Source organism: Calypte anna, chromosome 18, assembly GCF_003957555.1.
Source record: "Calypte anna isolate BGI_N300 chromosome 18, bCalAnn1_v1.p, whole genome shotgun sequence".
NCBI lineage: Eukaryota > Metazoa > Chordata > Aves > Apodiformes > Trochilidae > Calypte > Calypte anna.
In genome coordinates, this window is record NC_044263.1 from 10569962 (window position 1) to 10590286 (window position 20325).

The window sequence follows — 20325 nt, forward strand, 5'->3', positions numbered from 1 at the left end:
GCGCACCCACACCCGCGGGAGGGATTTGGGGAAGGGAGAGTGCGAGGATGGCTGAGCTCTGCCTGGAGAGAGTTGTCGGGCTCGGGACGGGGGGATCTTGCCTTAGGTACAGCCCTGGATCCAAAAAGTCATTCCCGGAGAGTTCTGCTCCCGTATTTGCATAATTCCTAATTGTTTAGCTTGGAAAAACCTCTGTGTTCTCAGCTCCATCCCCCAGGGTGCTGTGGGCAGGAGGCACCCCCAGCTCAGGGAGCTCAGCGGGGCTGCAGGGTGCTGGGGGGCAGCTGGGCTCCAGGTCATGATTAATGAGCACCCACACCTTGTTAGCTCTTGGCTGGGGAGTGGAGGGGCTGGCAGGGTGAGGGAAGGCCGCCGTGTCCTGTCCTGACATTCCTCAGTGTGGACCACCTGGCAGAACATCTTCACCAAGCTTCAGAGCATCCCCCCACCTTCCCCAGGATCTGCGGGTGACATCTGTGGCACACCTGTGCCAGAAATGCTGTTCTACCCACACAGTAAGTGCCTGGAGCTGCAAGACCCTCCCCCTGAGCACCTTGCTGCCAGGGGGTCTGAACACGGGAGGCTCAAGAAATGGGATGTGCCTAAAAGCCATTAGCAGCTGGTAAGGAGACTGGCCAAGGGGTTGTCAGGTCCTCCCAGATGCTGCCACCAAGGATTTCCTGCCTCTTGAGTCTCCTGGGAGGATTAGCCAACCTTTTACAAAGCAGGCTGAAATTAGAAGGCCTAAGCTATTCCTGCCAGGCTAAAACCAGCATGGAGCTTTCTCCCAGCTGTGTGCAAGAGGAGCAGACATGGGAATCCATCCTCCAACTTTCCTCCAGGGAAAAGGCTTTGGCGATATCTCTGGGAGCAGAGATTTTTATTGACTGGCTAAAAAGAAAACATGCACAAAGAAGGGATTAAGTCCTTGGGATGGGAGGAAGGAAGTGAAGGCCTGGTCGTCACTGTGGTTTGTCTTTATTGGTAATCCTATCAGGCAGGCAATCAGTGGTGTATGGATAATTAATTGTATTCTTAGTAACAACCAGCCATGGTACTTATCTTCCCTTCTGCACTGCTTTGCATTTCCTGGGCCCTGATCACCAGAGCTGCTTTAGAGAACATCCAGAGATGATACCAGCACGGCCTGGCCTGGTTCAGCATCTTGTCTGATGTGTTCTTCTCCCTTCCTATCCCAACCCACTCTTTAGCTTGGGGAAGCTTCCAAAAGTTGGACTCACTAGGTGGAAGGAGGGGAAAAAATGAAGGACGTGACAGCCAGGATTGCTCCATCAACACAAAGGGGTACAAATACAGCTGGAGCAGAGTGAGACTGAAACTCTCCCTTGAGCAGCTTCTGAAAGATCCTTCAAGAAGGAGCAAAGAGCCTCAGCCAAAAGGTTTATGGCTGATGTCTGCCGGGACAGGGTGATCATTGATTAGAGTCTGGCACAGCCTTGGCTATGTGACATGTGGCTGTGTGTTTAGGGATGCAGTCTGGGAACTAGGAGCCCATCAGGCTCATTTGTATTTTATTCTGGTTTTAAATAACCCTGGAGCTGAGGTGACAACCAGCAGCAGGAATGAGGGCATCACTCCCAATCCAGTGGCTCACTCCCTTTCAGAGGCTCCCCCAGAGCCCTGGAAATTGCTCACAACTAGAAGAAAAAAAAACACCCCAAAAAACCAACCAAACAGAAAAACAGAGGAGAAACCCCTGGTCCAGGGCAAGGAAAGGTCTAAAGGTGACTTTGTGACTCTGCTGATGCAGGTTGTCACCTGCAGGTTGTTGCTGGGGCCAAGGAGAAATTTGGGGTGAGGCTGCCAAAACCTGTGACCTGCTAGTAGGGTGACTCTGGGGGTGTTCTGGCTTTACACATCTGCAGCTCTTTATCCCTGGCACTGCACATTTTCCATGGCTCTCAGCTGGAAGCCTGCTGGAGGCTGTTTGCCCGCTCAGGAATGCAGCAGCATGTGGCTTGAATTAGGCCTGAGCAGGGAGAGAGAGAAGAAAGAGAGGAGAGAGGAGAGAGGAGAGAGGAGAGGAGAGAAGAGAGAGAGGGGAGAAGAGAGAGAGGGGAGAGAGGAGAGAGAGAGCCCTTCAGCTCAGGACCCTTCCAAGAGGGATTTATCACCTCCTTGAAACAAGAGGCGTTGCCCCCCACGCCTTCTGCTGCCGTGGGGCAGTGGAGTGAGGACGCTGCCCTCTCCCGGGAGGAGAGCAGCCCTGCACAGCCCCGCACAGCCCCGCACAACCCCCGAGCTGCGGGGGTAGCAGCGGGAACAGGCGCAGAGCTTCACCAGCAGTGCGGGATTCGGGGTCGCTGCGGTGAGAGCCGCCCCGGGCAGCTCCTCAAACCCGCAGCGAATCTGCCGGCCAGGGGGGGGATTGAGCTCCCGGTACCCAAAGGCTCCGCTCCCAGCCTGGCTCTGCTCCCACGTCCCGGGTGTAGCGGGCAGAGCCTCCCAGAGACCCCCCCGTGGGCACACAGAAAGCAGGTTTTCCGGGTTGCTCCCCAGCACCTGAACCGGGCCCGCAGCGCCCGGACCTCGGTCCTTGGCTCGCACGGACACTTCTCCCCGAGCCCGAGGGCTGGAGCCAGCTGGGTTTCCACATCCTCCTCTCCTCCCCAGCTGTGCCCCGAGCCCGTGGAGTGGGGGGAGCAAATCCACACGGGTTTCAAGGAGGGAAAGCAGCAGCTGCTGGGGTGCACAGACCTCAGAGACTTCAGCATCTGCTGCAGGCAATCCTGTGTTCCCAGCAAGCCCTTTCCCCTCACATAAAACTTGGTCCTTTAGTCCAAGCTCAGGTGATTTCTGAAAATCCCACTCATGTCATCGACACCACTTTTTCCTTGCCAAGAACAGCAACGTCCTCCTTGCTTTCATTCCAGAAACCAGAAGCTGTTTCAGTAAATGTCCCTGTACTTCAGCTGACCTGGGCTCAGGGGTCACCAACCTGGCTGGCTGCCTCTTGTTCTTCACTTTGCTTTTTCCCCACCCAGTGCTGGGCTGGCTCTGGTTTGGCCACATCTCAAGTGGCCAAACACTAAATCCCAGAAGACTTAAGCTCAACGAAAGCTCCAACCCAGCACAAGGGTGGGGAAGTACAAACCTGGCTCCCTCTGGAATAAACAATCCTCCCCATGAGCTCCCCCATCCCCACATTTCTGTGCCTTCTCCCTTAGCTCTCTGCCAACGAGGCCTCAGGTCTCACACAGCACAACTCTTCCATTATGTTCAAACTCATTTTCTGCACTAATTCCTGAGCTTGGGCAGGCTCTGAGTTGGTTTTAGTGCTCCTATAATCAGCCCTGGTGAGGCCACAGCTCAAGTCCTGTGTCCAGTTCTGGGCCCCTCAGCTCAGGAAGGAGCTTGAGGTGCTGGAGCAGGTCCAGAGAAGAGCAAGGAGGCTGTGAAGGGATCCAGCAGAATTCCTGTGAGGAAGGGCTGAGGGAGCTGGGGGTGTTGAGGCTGGAGAAGAGGAGGCTCAGGGGAGACCTCATCACTCTCTGCAACTCCCTGAAAGGAGGTTGGAGCCAGGGGGGGGTTGGGCTCTTTTCCCAGGCAACTCTCAGCAAGACAAGAGGGCACAAAGGGTCTCAAGTTGTGCCAGGGGAGGTTTAGGTTGGAGATGAGAAAGAATTTCTTTCTGGAGAGGGTGATCAGGCATTGGAATGGGCTGCCCAGGGAAGTAGTGGATTCTCCGTGTCTGGAGATCTTTCCAAAGAGCCTGGATGTGGCACTGAGTGCCATGGGCTGGGAACCACGGGGGGAGTGGATCAAGGGTTGGAGCTGATGAGCTCTGAGGTCCCTTCCAGCCCAGCCCATTCTATGTTCTACGAATGATCTGCAAGGTTTTGAACCACCTGTTCCAAGGGCCTTGCCCTTGAAGGGAGGCTGAGCCAAGGCCTGAGAGTGAACCAAAAGCTCAGCTACTGGCAGGCAGTCCCCAGCTGGGGCATGACACAACCTTGGGTCTGAACAAGGCAGCACTGCAACAGAAAAGCAATTGTAAAACCTCCAGCCCTGATAAAACCTCCCTGCCAGCACAGCTGAGCCCAGCTGCTGCTCCTCCAGCTGCCCTCATCCTCCTCCTCCTCCTCCTCCACAAGCTGCAGAGACACTTTCTGTGCTGGCAGCCCCACGTTTCAGCTCCTTGTGATGAGCCAAAGGACACCCAATAGTTACAGGCATCCCATACAGGGGGACCCACCAGCCCTCAAACTAGACAGGATACAGAATATTTCCTTTTGAACACGTTTCCAAGCAGCTTCCTCTCCCTTTACACTTCTCCAGAAACAGAGCAGTCACACTGAGGAATCTCGACTTGCTTTGGAAAGAAAAAAACAAAAGAGATGCAGCAAAACCATAAACGCAGTCCCAAACCAGCCTTAAAACACAGTTACTGACACTCAAGCAGGAGTGCAGCCCTGCTCCCTTTCTGAGGTGCTTTCTAACCCCTGCAGCAGAAATTGCAGGAGTTACTTTTGGTTGTATCAAAGGAACAAGAACATCACCAAGGGCACAATCCAACCTCTGTGGTGCCACTGGGGTAACCCAGGAGCAGCTCTAAACTCAGGGTGTCCTCCTCTGGCTTTAGGTATTAGGTTGTAATTGTCACAAAAAGAAAGTTTGATAAATCAGAGGAATAAAAATGATCAGTGAAGTCCAGGTTGTGGCACTGAGGGAAGCACCAGCAGCACCTCTGAATCAGGAGGGACAATGAGGGTATCATGAAGCTGGGAGCACACAAAAATCACCTCTCTTGGGAATGAAAAGCTGGAGAGAGGTTATAAAAGCATTCTGACAATGGCTCTACACAGCTTTCAGATACCACAATTGATGCCATTTCCTGGAAGTTGGTCATGGTTAAATGCCAGGCACTGATGTGCCCAGAGTGCCCCCAGGGAGAGCTGGGGCTGCAGATCCCCTCCAGCAGAGGATGTGAGCAGGGCAGAGATCTGAAGAGCAAAGGAGAAAAAACCCAAACCAATCAGTTTTATGGGTGACAATAATAAAAATAAATGTTTACCATCAGTATTGGGGAGAGGAGGGGCACAAGTTCATGCAGAAATCAGCAGATGTTTCCTCCACAACCCCCCTGTACACAACATAAAGCTTTCAGAAGCCTCCAGGCTGCTGTCCCACATGCTTCAGCTCCTTTACCTGCAGTTCCTGAGCTCAGAGCTCACCAATAAAAGACAATTTTTACCTCTTTCCCAGTCCTTGTTCAGCCAACCACAGAGCTCTGGGGGGGGTATCTGCTCAGGCTGCTTCTGCCACAGCCTGGGGAGGAGCAAAACCACCCAAACTGCTAACAGAGGTACTGAGAAACCTTCCCCCAGAGCCACCACAGCCCCAGGAATTCCAAAACACCCTCCCCTCCATCTGGATCTACTAATCATATCTGGTACAGAGCTAGAGCCAGGCTCCCAAGCACCCCTGGAGCTAATACCTGAGCACCCTTTTGTACTGCTGGACCCTGGGGAAAAGGAGGTGTACAGCTGTAGGTGGCTTTTTTTTTTATTTAAGATTATGATATGAAAAAGAAGTGACTAGGTGACAGGATAATGCAAAATAATTGATTTTATTTAAAATAAAAAGCAAAACCACAATCATTCAAACAAGACCATTTAAGAGTATCCCAGCTCTGCTGGATGGGGTGATAAAAGCAGCTAAGGGCAGCAGCAGGGCTGGGAGCTGACAGTGTGGCTGCCAAATGGATCAGTTCAGCTCTTTCCTTTCCCCCTTTGCCAGGGAAATGCCCCAAACCTCCCATCACAACTGACCCACACAGCCATTTCACATTTGATTCAGCCAACAAAATGCTCCCTGCCCCACACTGCCTGGGGATCCATGGAGGAGGAGTCTGGGTTAGTTATGGAAGAGGTTGCTGTCTTTCTTCTAAGCATCTGGAGGGAGTTAACAGCTGAGAAGAGAAACTGGAGGCAGGGTGCCCAGGTTAGGAAGGGAAGGAAGGGGATGCCAGCACTTCCTTGGTGCCATCTCTGAGATCAGGGTGCCCCTTGTCCACATCTCAGCTCTCATGGGGGGTTTTCCTCCTGAGCTCCCCCAGCACACAAACTTGCACTGGTGACCAGCCCCAAAAGCAGAGCCAGAGCTCACCAAACCCTGCACCTTCAGCCAGAGCAGGCAGGACAGGGACCCAGAGGCACAGTGCAATTGGGGAGCTCCCAGTCCAACCCTCCCAGCCTGGCCCTGGGTGCTGGGGCAGAGCAGTGCTGCTGCTTTGGGGCTCCCCAGTCCATAAAAGCAGTGGAGTCAGAACAAGAGACATGGAAGCCCCAAGAAGCACAAATGTGGAGAAGTGAGCACAAAACCCACTCTCCCCAGTCAGCCTCCCACTGGCATGGAGCTAGACACAAGGGGAGCACAGTTTTTAATTTTATTCCTTATTCATCCAGCCTGGAATGAGGGTCTGGGAGGTACCAGCTCTCCTCCTCCCTGTAAGGCCAGTGGAGCTGACTCCTGGTGAGAGATCTAATATAAGCCTATTTAAAAACAAAAATCCCAATCTAGCAGGACATCCCATTTAGAGGAGGCCATGAAATGCCAACAGTTAAACTCTGGTGAAAACAAAAAGCCTTGTTCTGCTACAATTTCTGTACCACACAGCAGTTCTGGAAGGGCCAGCACACACCACCACGTGGCTGAGAGTGCTGAACAAACATCCCCAATGTTTTCTGCTACAAAAAGCTAACACCAGGATGGGAAGTCTCAGGTTGCTCAGGACGTCTGGAACGCTTTTTGTGGAAGGATGACTTGAAAACATCTTGCCCAGTATGTTCCTTTCAGCCTCACACCAGCCCTGTGAGGTAGGTAATGTCCTCACCTGCTGAGACAAAGAGAGCAGCTCACCAGTTCAGCTGAAGCAAGAGCCTGGAGGTGGAAGAACCAGAAATCCCAGGAGTCCTGATTCCCAGGGCACCTGAACAGATCCATCTTTGTGTTGGAGCAGAAAGTGCCTTGTGGAGCAGTCAGCACAGCCCTGCTGGGCTCACGATGCCTGCAGTCCCTGTCAGACACACTGCTGCTCTTCAGGGGATGGCAAACAGCCCCAGGCTTCCATTTGGAACTGATTTCCTAGAAGCATGGCAGAGTTCTGACTCTGCATCTTCTCACTGTGCTGCTGGTAGCAGAGGGGAGGTGGTCCTGGCACAGCCGTCAGGCTCTCACACACATTTAAGGCTGCAAAACTAAACTGGGCATGGCAAAAACAACTGCAAGCTACAGCAGAAGCCACCTGACTGACACAGGAGCTGCCAAGCCACCAAAGAGGGCACTGGGCAGCTCTCTAAGGGCTCTCCTTACTGTGACAGAGCTGAGACTTCTGAGCCTTTGCCTCTCCAGGCCCAAAAGGCACCAGCTGCATCCTGCTCTGAAAAGAAACACAGATTGTGCAGGCTCCCAGGCTGCTCAGCTGGGCAGGAAAAAAGGCAGAAAAGCCAGGAGTTTGAGTAGTTCCTTTTTTTTTTTTTTTTTAAATGAAGTAATCTTGTGGAAGAATCTGCAGCAGTCTACAGAGCAAGTGTGCTCCCTTATGCTTGGCTATCAGAGGACATTCAGGAGGCTGGACACCCAAGGAGTGTATCAATAAACCTCCCCTCTCTCTTTTTTTCACCACAACCATGCTATTTCTACACAAACAGCCTGGCACAGAGGATTCAGAAGCAGATATCCTGACAAACAGATTTAGGATTCCTTTGTATGACAGGACAGGGCCCTGTCTCCCTGAAAGGGTTTAAACAGGAACAGACAAAGTTTAACAAAAATAAAAATAAAAACAGAACACCCAGAAAGGCAACATCTGGGTTCCAAGTCCAACATGTATAAGGAAGTTACTGTTAAGGCAGCCAATCTGCTTTTGAATTCTGCTACCCCTGCCTGGGCACTCCTGCAAGTTCACTATATGCACATCATTTCTGCTTTGAAGTCTTCTCCTGGACAGAGGAGTGAGCTGCAGTGAGATCTAACACCTGGGGCCCAGGGGAGCACCCCAACCCTGCCAGCTTCTCCCTGTGCTCTTCAGCTAAACAGTAGGATCCTTTCCTTGCAACACACCTTCAGCCAGCCAGACCTCTTCACTGGCACAACCAGCACAAGCCTCTGCTAAAAACCAAAACCAAAACCCAAACACAGCAGCTCCAACAGCTCCCTTGGGGACAAGAGCTTTAACTGGCATAAAACAAATGCATCTACACAGACTTAAGCAACACACTGCATTTTTAAAAAAGCATAAAACAATGTATGTCCCCCCTCCCAGTCCTGTAAAATTGGCACCTCAAGTTCCAGAAACATCTGAACCCATCAAGTGAAAGAAAAACCATTAATGTATGTGAACTGCACTGGCCTGAACCAGCCCACACCCCTGGAACTGCTTGGTATTTAAAGCCCAGAAACTGTTGTTACCCTCCAGGAGTCAGACTTTGTCAGTTGTTGCCCAGTGCTAAACATCACACCTGCACTCAAAGGGCTGTGGTTACTGGCAAATGCTGACTTTTTCCCCATGGTTTTTGCTGTGCAAGAAAGTCCAGGATTATCCTGCTCCATCAAGCTTCCTATCACAAGGTGCTAGTGCATCTGTTACCAGTCCATCATGACACAGAGCAAAAGGAAAGAGATCCTTGCTGGTTAAGGTGTTGCACCCTAGCTGTAGATTAAGACCATGAAAGATGCTGTAGGTTGGTAGTCACCTCCCCTGAAGTTCCTTCAGAGTTTGGAGCATTCATACCACCTTCCCTTCCTGAAATTCAGCTGGGAGATCCACTGGGTGTTCAGACAGAGCAGAAGGGCTGGTGTTCCTTTCCTCAAGTGTACAGGACAACATGTAAACATCTGACAGTGTCAAAACAACACAGGTTTTTTGTTTTGTTTTGAAGATTTACCTGCTGGTTTTAAAAAGAGTTCTTTAAAAACTGACCTTCACCTTCTTTGCCAGTTGGGTGAACCATTCAATACTTGGCATGTCCTTACCCAAAGCTGGGTGAGCAGTGCCCTCACCTGGGGCACAGAGGGAACAAAGCATTGCACAACAAGTCAGGGCATTCCCCTGCCAGTTACCAAGGAGCCAACCTTCCACAGCACGAGATGAAGAGGGATGTCTGGGTCGAGGAAGAGTGACAAAAAAACTCAAGGACTGTGAGACAGAGCAGAAGGGGGCAGAAGAGAGCTGGCTGGCTGCTAAAGGAGCTTCCATGGGCAGCTGCCTCCGGGGGGTTGGTGTTTAGCACTCAGGGGTAGCTGCGGCCTCCACAAGATTCCCTAATCCTGTCAAAAAAAAAAAAAAAAAAAAAAGTCCAACTGCCTGTCAACAACTCCAGGGTTTCCCCTCGCAGCAGAGCTCAAGATGGCAGCATGCAGGTTGATTTCATGCTTATTGCTCCTACTTGTACATGGGGTGATGTCTGCAGCTGTTTCTAACAACTCACCCACCCCAGAGCTGGAGCAGAAAGCCCACCCACCCTTCCTGAGCAAAACAATTAACACCCAGGAGGAAGAACAGTGAAACCTGGAAAGCAGGTGTTGTAGCCAGCACTCCAGTTCTTTATATTGCAGGTATTTCAACTGCAATCAACTTGAAAATGCAGGATATTTGGAAGGACAGATCTGCAAGTGTGCTCTGCATTTTTACAGCTTATTAAAAAAAAAATAAGAATAAATGGTCTGCATTTCCTGCTGCTCACTCCCAGCCTGGAGTCCCAGCTGGCTGCTGAAATGGGATGTGATCATGTCACAGAAAACAAATTCTTAAAGCCTCTGGGGCAAACTGATCAGTCAATACAGTTCTCTCTCAATAGTTTAATGATGGAATTCAATTGTTATGAGCAATCCCTGAAGAGCAGAGAGCAAGGTATCCCAACAAGGGAAACAGCAAGATGTGCAGAAGCAAAGAGATCTCTGGGCACTGCACTACAATGAGAAACCAGGCATGGAACTGGGGATTTGGATTTCTTCAGGCTAATTGCTACTGCACCCCTTTTTTCACAGGCCAGGCTGTAAGTCACCACAGCACTCACATCCCTGCCAAACCTGCAGCATCCAACAGCTCAGTGCCCAGGCAGCCCCTAGTGCAGAAGGCAGCACAGCAGCAGTGGGTAACCAAACTGCAAGGAACTGGATGAAGAATTTTAGCAAAATGCTTCATTTAGCAAAGGAATTTTAGGTTCCTCCCAGCAGGATGCTCCCACTGTTTCACTGTTTTTAAGTTCTCTGGTTAAGTCCAGAGAACTTCCTTCCTCAGCAATTTCACCCTTTCTTGATTCTACAATATTCATGTTCCTTCCCACCACACTGACTAGAAACTCACCTTTTTTTTTTAAATAGGTAAACACAGAAATTAATTTTGCCTTTAACAGATAAAGCAGAGAACCAAATGGAAGTAAACCAGGCAAAAATACACCATGCAGTTAACTGATGGCTTTCTGTTTGAACAAAGCACTGAAACCCAAGTCTTGCCTGCTCACTTCTCAGCTTTAACTGTTCACCATTAATCTGTGCTCTTTAAAAGGCACAGTTAAAATAGCTCACTTTGCCCATGAAAAAACAAAAACAACCCCCCAAAATTTCTCTATTAAAGCAGACAACAAGGAAAAGTAATCAGCTTTTTATTCAAGTAAAAAACCTCATTAAAAAAAAACATCAAGAATTCAGTTTTCAGTTTGGAGCAGTTAAGAGATGTCACCACAAGCCACCTGCTTCATGCTCTGTAAGGGCCCCCTTGCTCTCCATCTCCCTCTCTCAACTCTGCCAGCTCTGCCTTTGTCTTTTGTTTGTTTAAAACAAGAGATGCCAAGGGGTCACCTGGAGGAGCTGCGCTCCTTGCTGACACAGTCATCCTGGGAAGTTGTGTCCCCATTGCCCATCATGCTGCACGTTCTCCTCTTTTTCCTCCTGTGCATCATCCCCTCTGTCTCAGAGCCAGAGTCACACTGTTGGATGAAGAGATGAAAGCAGAATTCAGAAAGAAACCTTGTAACCTGTTTGTGCTGTGGAGTTCAGGGTTAAGAGCTACCTCAGCAACCCTGGGGAATCAGTATTCAAAGAACCTGCTGGGTTAGGGAAGACAGGGGGAAGAGTTAAGTGGAGTGTTTGAAGAACAGGAATGGGGATGTTCTCAGGTGTCACCACGAAGCTGGCTTGGGGCAAGACAATTGAGGTGTTCATTTTGGTTCCCAGAAGGATCTAATTTCCCAAGAGTAAACTCAGGGCTTTCTGGAGCATTTAAGTGCCTACAAAAATTCCCTGTTACAACTGACTGCCTCAGTTTTGGATTGTGTTCCCCTCCTCAATTTCAGAGCATTTCTTTTGCAGCCATTTTACACAGGCATGGCCTAGCTATACAAGTGACAGATTTATACACAATGTAAACACAGATTAAACAAACTAAATTCATTTAGCAACACAAAGAGAAGTTTCAGCTAACAGAACCTGCTAAGCCCACAGGCTCCTCCACCATGTGGGTTTGTTTAGCTGCTTTCTATTAATTTCCTCCATAAGATGTGAACATGAGGATGAAAACAGGGGACCAGGTATGGGAAAAAGAAAAATGTAACTACAGGATATGGACCAGCTGCTGCAGTGAAAAGCATTACCTCTGAATCAGAGTCTGAGGAGCTGGAGCTTGAGGAACTGGAAGAGTCACTAGAACTATCAGAAGCAATACCAGTGGATTCCTGCAGGTCAACTGAATCAGCCAGTGCTGCCAAGTCTGGATGTTCCTGCTTGAGGATCCTAAACAGAGGTGAAATGTCAGGATCAGCCTCTGGACAGTAACCCTGTGTGTAAGGCAACAGAGTGTTTGGGTTTTCACTAGAGACAGTGAAAAGGGAGCTGTTAAACCCCTTACCTGTACCACTTCCGGGACAGTTTGGGTCTCCCTCTCACTGTCTTGTGCCACACCACAGGGAAATTGGTGCAACTGGCAAAGTTCTGTGTGATGGCAATAGTTGTGTCAAGGTTGAGAACCACGTGCCACCAGCCACCTACAGACACAAGAGCAATGACTTCTTCTGACTACCTTACAAAAAGCAAGTTCAAGTGAAGTTCAGGTTAAAAAAACCTCATTTAAAAACAAAACATCAAGAATTCAGTTTTCAGTTTGAAGAGATGTCACCACAAGCCACCTGCTTCATGTTCTGTAAGGGCCCCCTTGCTCTCCATCTCCCTCTCTCAACTCTGCCAGCTCTGCCTTTGTCTTTTGTTTGTTTAAAACAAGAGATGCCAAGGGGTCACCTGGCATCTTCCAGGTGACTTTTCACAGATTTTCCACAGCACGGGGGGAGATGGGACCTTCACCTGCCAATCCCAGGTGAGTTTGCCACCACATCATCTTCCCTCAGTCTTTGTTTCAGCATTTGCTTCATTACTTTACAGGTTTTTGTTACAGAAGGGTGCTCAGTGCTCTGCCCACAGCAACACACTGGCTACTCACAGCTTACTTAACAGCAAGAGCCATTGTACCCCAGGCCACAGAGAGACTCTGTGTTAAGCAGCAGAGCACTTTCCATGGTGATTTAGTAAGGTTCTTATGACTACAGACTAATCTTTCATTTAAAAATAGATACCAAACTGTTTCCTCACACAGGATAAAAATAGACAGTAGTGTTCTGACAGCCCACTTATAACTTCATAAAAAGACTAAGGAAACAGCTTAATGGAACCTGACAGCTACAAAATCTCAACAGAAGGTACACTGAGGTACACTAATAAGTGCCAAGACAGTCACCAGGCACTCTTCAAACATGAACTCAGTTGTATGTTAGAGACAAGTGATGTGAGGAGGAGCTTTGAGCCACGCTGCACAGAATCCTGCAAGATTCAGAGGTTGGAATTTGGTACTGAATTTCTCTTTAGTCATAAGCCACCTCACCTCCCAGTTAAAATGGGCACAAAGTGTGCAGCCACTTAAAAAGAATTGCATCTTTACCAGTTCCTCTGGCTTTTGGTTTCAAATACAAAGGTCCAAAGAGGTGGGTGGAAAGTGTCAATGCTTCAAGTGGTTCTTTTGCCACAGAGGAAAAAAAAAATGCAATCAGACTACTGAGGCCATAAAAGTCAGTCATGAATTTGCTAGTGTATACAGATGCAAACATTTTGCCCAAGAATAACTCATACTCAAACCCCTCTATTATTTTGTGCCTTGACAGTTACTGCAGTTCAGTTTAGGATCACATTCCTGTGATGCTGCAACTCAGGTCCCACTTGTTTTGTCATCTGTACCACATGCAGTCCTAGGCAACAGGCCATGCATGTTTCTGGACATTCAGAGAAGAGCTAAATAGTCTCAAAGTATTTCTTGCAGCACATATCCCTTCTGGAACAGCTCAGTATAGTTTCTTCTGTAATAGATGGCCCACAGATGAAAGCTGAAATAGTCTCTTAATCTCTACTACACAGGAATGGTAAGAATGAACTTCTCTCTCTCCCAGGTTTCCTCCCTGGAGAGATTCATACATACCTGGCACAAAAACTGTCTCCCCTGGTTTCTGCAAGATTTCCAGGGGTTTGAATTCAGGGGGCCAAGTGGGGAGCTGTGTCCTTGGGTAGATGACATTGAACCATGTGATGGCCTCATCCTGCTGGTTCCCTCCCTCCTCTCTGGTCACTTTGATCAGCTCTCGGGGAGTGCTGGTGGGGAACAGGCACCAACGTTTATGTCCCTGGACTAAGGCATTCCATGCACTGGTTCCCAAGGGATCAATGTGAATTCCTGTTCCAGAACGAGGTGGGCCCATCACAAACCATCTGCATGGAGAGGGAAAAATCCTTCAGTCACAGAGCAAAGAAGGAGCTGCCTTCTCTGTTCTTCAGAATAAGACAGAAGAATCACAGATGCTCATTTCACACAGTCAGAGATCCAAGTGGGTACAGGTCCTTAACTTAGGAATGTCAGGCTGTCAGGCTCACACTACTACAGCAAAAGATAGAACATGGGTTTAACCTAAAAGCCAACCTGAACTGGGTCAAGAAGGACTCTGGGAGAAGAAGGTGAAGCAAGCTTTTTTAAAAAATCCTGTAGCTATAACATGAACAGCTCTTCAATAAAATAGATACTTATTTCAAGGCTTAGGAACGTGATGAAGTTGTAACAGCTTGCATTAGGATTCCTAAGATGCAGAGGGATTCTCCTAATCCTGTGTTCTTCTAAAATCCTCTACTCATCCATGGCTCCAAAACTGCCAACAGTGAGGAGCAAACAAAAGGCAACACAAGTAAGGAGCACAGCAAGTTATGCAACCCTGGCCTCCCCTCTATGCCTTGTGTTCATTTATTTACAACAGGCTTTTCATTCCAACATTTAACTAGCTGGAGCTTATCCCCCAGTGACCATTCAGGATTTGGTGTGTATATTCCCACTCCCCATTTGCAAGGTTTATTTCACCCTATGGAGAACTTTATCTGCTACATGTGTTTAAGAGCAGCAGCACCTTTCTTCTTCTCCTGCAAGAGAACCCTAAGATCTCCCTCATGTGATAAAGCAGTGTAAATGCTTGATATCATGTGCCAAGAGGAAAAAAAAAAAGGCATTAACTGTTTAGCAGGCAGCAGAGAGGGTAGAAACCAAAGCACCAAGACCCCTCCACCTCATGGCTGACAGGCAGGTGATGTGCAGCAAGAGGAGTTCAAGATACCAGAAGAGACTGGAATTCAGCAAACTCTTAACCTCCTTTTCCCAAAACAAGTGTAAAACTAAGCTGGTTTCCAAGTAGCATTTGCTAACAGCAATTGCAGGGCTGTAAGTTTGGTTATCAAGCTGCACTCCTCCTACTTCACAAAGGAGCCATAAAATCATAAAAAACGAGGTGTGTTTGTCACTTGTGTCATCAATTCACTCTTTAGATTCCTATTAGCCTTGAAAAGCTAATTAACCCCCAGGCAGAGCAGTCAGAGGTTTCACTAGAGAAGTGAGAAGAAACTGAACACGTGAAGATGTGCCTGGTGCACAGACAGACACACTGTTCTACCCCACTTTTCTGACTACACACACAGAAGCTCTAAAAACCTTTATGTAGGAACACTACAATTCGTTAGCATCTTCCTCCAGCTGTTTCATTTCCAACAAACATAACTCAGTTCACCACAAGACATCAAATCTACCACTGAAAACTTCCCATCCTCCAACTTCAATTTAAAAGCAAAAAACCCACCCCACTCCTCTCCAAATCAGAACAGCTGGTTCAGCAAATGGCTTCCTAACATGAGTGCCCTTGCTTTGAAAAGGAACAACTCTAATAAAAAAATGTCCCAAAGAGCTTCTGGGATCAAGCTCCTGCACTATCACTACTGAGGTCTCAATCCAGAGGTCAAGCTGCACAGTGCACATCCTGATCCTGGGATTAGAAAGCACCACTTCCTGCTGGATTTTTAATTATGCTCTTAAGCTCCTGGATACTCTTCATCTGTTCCTCCACCCAGATGAAAGCCCTGACTGCAGGAGGCACCATCCTGCCCTCTTGCATCACTCAAAGAAGGGTAAAACAGCCTCACCCAAACCCACATTTTCCAGAACAAAGCACAAGATTGTGACTCTGAAGATGAGAAGTGAGGAGCTCAGCATGTGTCTGTGTGTGGGATGAGATATCAATACAAACTGAATCACAACCCAATTATCCAGTTTAACTATCATGAGGATAAATGATCCCCAGTTCTCTAAGCATATTCAAGTTTCTACCAGAGGCTACACCTGGGGGGTTCTGTGTTTGACCACAGCTTTTTCTGTTCCTTTGAAAAGTGAATTATAAAAAGGGGCTGTAAAAACACCTACTTCAGGGATCTTAAACTGAATTAGTTTCATGCTTCACTCCTGTAAAACCACAACTGAACAGCAGACACATGAAAGATGGCAGGGAAGAAGAGGACCATTATTCATCCCTTGTCCTACTTTTAATAAAGAAACAATAAAAAAACCCCACATCACAGCCTCCTGTCACTCAAAGGACAAGGCACTATCCAACCATTTTGCTGCTGTAAAGACTTTAATTACTTGGAAGCATTAAGCTCATGCTCATATTGCTACAAGGAGTTACACTGGGGTAGCTAAAAGCCCTTCTCTAACCAGGATCCCAAATACAAGGTTGCTGCAGTTGCATTAAGGAATGAAATGCAATTTCAATCCTTTTTCAATCTGATGCAAAATAAAAAAAAGAGGGGGGGATGTTTTGGAAACACTACATTGATGTGAACTACTGCTCTCTCCCAAACTCTTCTGAGTGGAAGCCAAGAACTAGTTTCCATGCTTCATACTCATCTAAGCTGAAGATCTTGACCTTAAAAGGACTGAGCATAATTAAACAAAATCCCACTGGTGCAAAACCCAGCAGCTATTCCTGAGACACTTAAAATCTGAAGGCCAGAAAGCACACACAACAAGAAATTAATCCTCCTAACTTCCAATAGCTATGACATTTGTTAGAAATCTAAGAAGGGAGGTAAACTAACTTGAAAAAAAAAATCACCCATGAGCTTGCAGCAACACTGGCAGCAGAACCAGAAATCCTGATTGACAAATCTGCCCCTCCCATCCTCTGGGAGAGGGATGTTTGCTCCTTTCAAACTAGCAGGCAGAAAGCTATCACTTTATTTGATAGGAGACAACTGAACCTATTTGGGAAGTGTTCAAGAGATGGAAATCAGCTGCTTTTCTCTTGCTGCCACTGCACTTTACCTGTAGGGGGGCCTCCGTTTCTCCCCTGCATACTGGAAGAGATCATCAGTGAAGAATTTGGGTACTTTGTAGTCCTCCAGGAGTTTCCTGCGTTTGGGATGCTCTCCATAACTGCTGTCAAAGATGTAGAGGGGGCTGTCATCCCGGGTGGTTTCCATATACTCTATGTAGTATTTCATCTTCATCTTCACAGAATAACCATCATTGTCCTCCCCACACTTGAACTTCTGGTTCCTGTACTTGCGTTTCAGGCGTTCCAGAGTCCACTTCTCCTGGGCTGACCAACCCACCTGAGCATTCAGCAAGACTACAGGCTTGTAAGGTTTTTCATAACGCTCAACAAACTCCTCCACCGTTAGCTGGAGTGCATCTGCCCTCTCCACGTTATCCTACAAACCCGGGAGAGGAACACGGAAGAGATATTAATATTAGGACAGGCTAACAGCGTGGAGGAGCTCCACAATCACACTTTGTTCCACACACCACGAGGGGATCAAGCTGCTCCTGGGCTATTTTAAGCTCCCCGAGGCTGCAGTCCTGTTTCCCATGCCCCGCTCCTTGCACCCATCAGTAACACCAGGAGCACGGAGCCCTTTGGCACTCCTCCCCGCCCCTGCCCTTTCAGCTGGCATATCCCCCCCTTGCCGCTCCCGGGAATTCGATGGAAGCTCCGGCTCTGAAGGTGACTGAACACCCCCAGCCTCACAGAGGGGAGGAAAAACCCTGGGGTGCTGCTTGCCCGCCCCCTCCCCGCCCTCACCCTCTCCCTCAGGGTGTCCCCTGGGAAGCCCCCCCGGCTCTGAGGCACCCTCAGCCTCCAAGCAGAGCCCTTTCCCCGCCGCCATCACACCTCCCTCAGCCCCCCTGCCCCTCAGGCCTCCCCAGATCCCTCAGAACCCCCCAGCCGCCCCTCCCCATTTCCCTCACACCTCCCCAATCCTCCCCTTCCCCCCCCCAAGCCGTGCGTCCCGACCCCCTCCCCTATTCCCTCAGGGTGGTCTTCCCATTCCCTCCTCGCTTCCTTTCAGCCCCCCGGGGTAAGGCGGGCCCGGGGCGCACCTTGCATGCGGCGGGGCTGAGGGGAAAGGTCTCGCAGTAGTTGTGGCGGGTCCAGTCCAGGGAGTCCTTCAGCTCGGGCCGGGCGCTTCGCTTCGCCTCACGGATCCGCTTTTTGCTTTTGTGATTCATGGCAGCGGCGCGGGCAGCGGCAGCAGCAGCTCCCGGGGCCGTCACCCTCCGCCGGGCCGCCCCAGAGCCCTCTCCCCAGACCCCGCACCCCTCTCCCCGCTCCCCGCCCCGCTCCCTCCGGGCCCGCCCGCACCTTCCAGAAATTTCAGCCCCTTGCCGCCGCCGTGACCGCGGCCCCGCCCCCGACGCCTTCCCATTGGCTGCCGGCTCCACCCCCGCCGCCTCCTCATTGGCTGCCCGCCCCGCCTGCTTCCGCCACGCCTCGCCCGCCCGCAGTGCTGATTGGCTGATGAGGAGAAGCGGCGAGCCCGGGCCGCCATGTTGGGTGCTGCGGGACACGGGGCGGGACGGAGCGCGCCCGCCGGGCGCTTTTGCTGTGCCGGTGAGGCCGCCCCGGGAGCTTCCCCCCCCCCGCCCCGTGCCGCTGCTCCCTTTTCCCAGCGAGCCTGCGCGCCGCGCTTGTTCTTCTCCTGACAGCGGCGAGACGGCCGCGTGTCACCCGGTTTGTGCGGGACCGCGCGGTGCCCATCACGACACCGGCCCGCGGGGTTGACCCTGCCCGGCCCCACCGAGGTAACGGCGCGGGCGGGTACCCGCGTTTGGAGCCCGATTTAACCGCGGTGCCGCGAAGAAACCCCGCGCAGCAGCGCGGCGAGCAGCCATCTGCGCCTTGGCGGCGCTCCCCGTGACGTCAAGCCCGGAGAAGGCGCCGATTGGTCCGCGCGGCCGAGTGTGACACGTGGCAGCCCACCATTGGCTGGCGGCGCGCACATGGGGGAGCCGCGGCGGTGCCGCGTGCGGCGGTACCGGTTCGGCGATGGCGCGGAGGGACTGGTGCTGCGCATCCCCGAGGTACCCCTGGGACAGGGGGGGTGGTGATGCCCGAGGTACCCCCGAGGCAGGGGGGGTGGTGATGCCCGAAGGACCGCTCCGGGGAGGCAGGGTAAGGGCGCTAACACCGGGGCAGGACCCGGTTTTCCAGCGCCGCTGTCGGTGTGTTGCAGGTTCTGGACCCGCAGTACGGCATGTACGTGTGGCCCTGCGCCGTGGTGCTGGCCCAGTACCTCTGGACGCAGAGGAGAAGCCTGCCCGGCAAGCGAGTGCTGGAGGTACCCGCAGCCCCCTCCCCGACACCCCGTTTTTCCCCAGCTGCCGGCGGTCCGGTGCCAGGCTCATCCCGTGGTTTCAGGTGGGTGCCGGTGTGAGCCTCCCCGGGGTGCTGGCCGCTAAGTGCGGGGCCGAAGCGATCCTGTCGGACAGCGAGGAGCTGCCCCGCTGCCTGCAGAACTGCCGGCGGAGCTGCCTGGCCAACGGGCTGCCCGGGCTGCCCGTCCTGGGGCTCACCTGGGGCCGGCTGTCCCCGGAGCTGCTGGCTCTGGCTCCCGTGGACATTATCTTAGGCTCGGATGTCTTCTTTGACCCAAAAGGTGCGTGGGTGCTCTCAGAGCTTTGATGGGTGACAAATGGCAGGGACTCCAGGAGCCCCAGGGAGGGGAGGTGACAGCCTGGTGCTGGAGCTGCTCCCGAGGTAATTCTGGCACTGAGCTCTGCCAGAGGTGAGTGAGGAGAAAATGAGTAATTAAATACCTGTCTGCTTAGGGCCACACTGCCCAGGTCTCTCACAGATTAGTCTTGTGTTGATTTTTAATTACCAGTCTGTATGGTACACCTTAACTCAACCCAGCATCCAGACTAACCAATTCTGCTTCATCTCCCCACATTACAGACTTTGAAGATATTTTAACTACAGTTTACTTTCTGCTGGAGAAGAATCCACATGCTCAGTTCTGGACTACTTATCAAGTGCGGAGGTAAATTCTTACTCAGATCTTCCTGAAGTTTTAACTTTTGAGGTACCACAGCACTGAATCCCCAGAAGCTCCTGGCAGATTTGGGAATCAGGCTGCTATTAGCCAAGTAAATCCTAAAAAAAGGCATTCAAACCAGAATAAAACCTCATTAATTTGCTGCTGACTAGGAAGCTATTACAAACTCCTACTTTATGATCTGTATTTAACTCAGTCACAGCCTCCTGGAACTGCTGGAGTTATGAACTGTGGTATTTCCTCCCCCCAGTGCTGACTGGTCTATTGAAGCTTTGCTCTGCAAATGGAAACTCAAGAATGTCCCCGTTCCCTTGCACTCCTTTGGGGCAGACCAGGAGCACTTGGCCAGTTCTCCTCTCCCAGGCAGACATACAATTGAAATGATGATCATCTCACTGGCACAATCAGAGGGTACTTAAGTTTATTCTGCTTGTTGGTTCCAATACAAGATGACATTTAATTGTTCACTGTGTGTGGATCTGCAGAAACAGCCCCGTTTACAGCAAACCTCATGCATAGTTTTTTTTGGGGGGGAAAATGTATCCCCTGAACAGTAATTCTTAAAACATGCACTGTAAAAATAAAAATAAAGCTGTTCAATTGTTTAGCTATGGCTTTTTGAGA

At 50.4% G+C, this 20325-nt stretch overlaps 2 protein-coding genes across 2 annotated transcripts; one reads left to right on the forward strand and one right to left on the reverse strand.

Moving 5' to 3' along the window:
• Nucleotides 1-5574: 5574 nt before the first annotated feature.
• JMJD6 (jumonji domain containing 6, arginine demethylase and lysine hydroxylase) lies at nucleotides 5575-17998 on the reverse strand. The gene is made up of 7 exons (XM_030461668.1): nucleotides 17747-17998; nucleotides 16688-17076; nucleotides 13481-13767; nucleotides 11870-12005; nucleotides 11616-11754; nucleotides 10825-10952; nucleotides 5575-9291 (listed from the first exon to the last, which is right to left on the reverse strand). Exons 1-7 carry the CDS (start codon nucleotides 17873-17875, stop codon nucleotides 9255-9257), a joined length of 1245 nt encoding a protein of 414 aa, XP_030317528.1. The 5' UTR covers nucleotides 17876-17998; the 3' UTR covers nucleotides 5575-9254.
• A 210-nt stretch (nucleotides 17999-18208) lies between these two features.
• METTL23 (methyltransferase like 23) lies at nucleotides 18209-20308 on the forward strand. Its single transcript, XM_030462020.1, has 5 exons — nucleotides 18209-18727; nucleotides 18880-18984; nucleotides 19065-19302; nucleotides 19602-19686; nucleotides 19952-20308. Exons 1-5 carry the CDS (start codon nucleotides 18647-18649, stop codon nucleotides 20118-20120), a joined length of 678 nt encoding a protein of 225 aa, XP_030317880.1. The 5' UTR covers nucleotides 18209-18646; the 3' UTR covers nucleotides 20121-20308.
• Nucleotides 20309-20325: the final 17 nt, after the last annotated feature.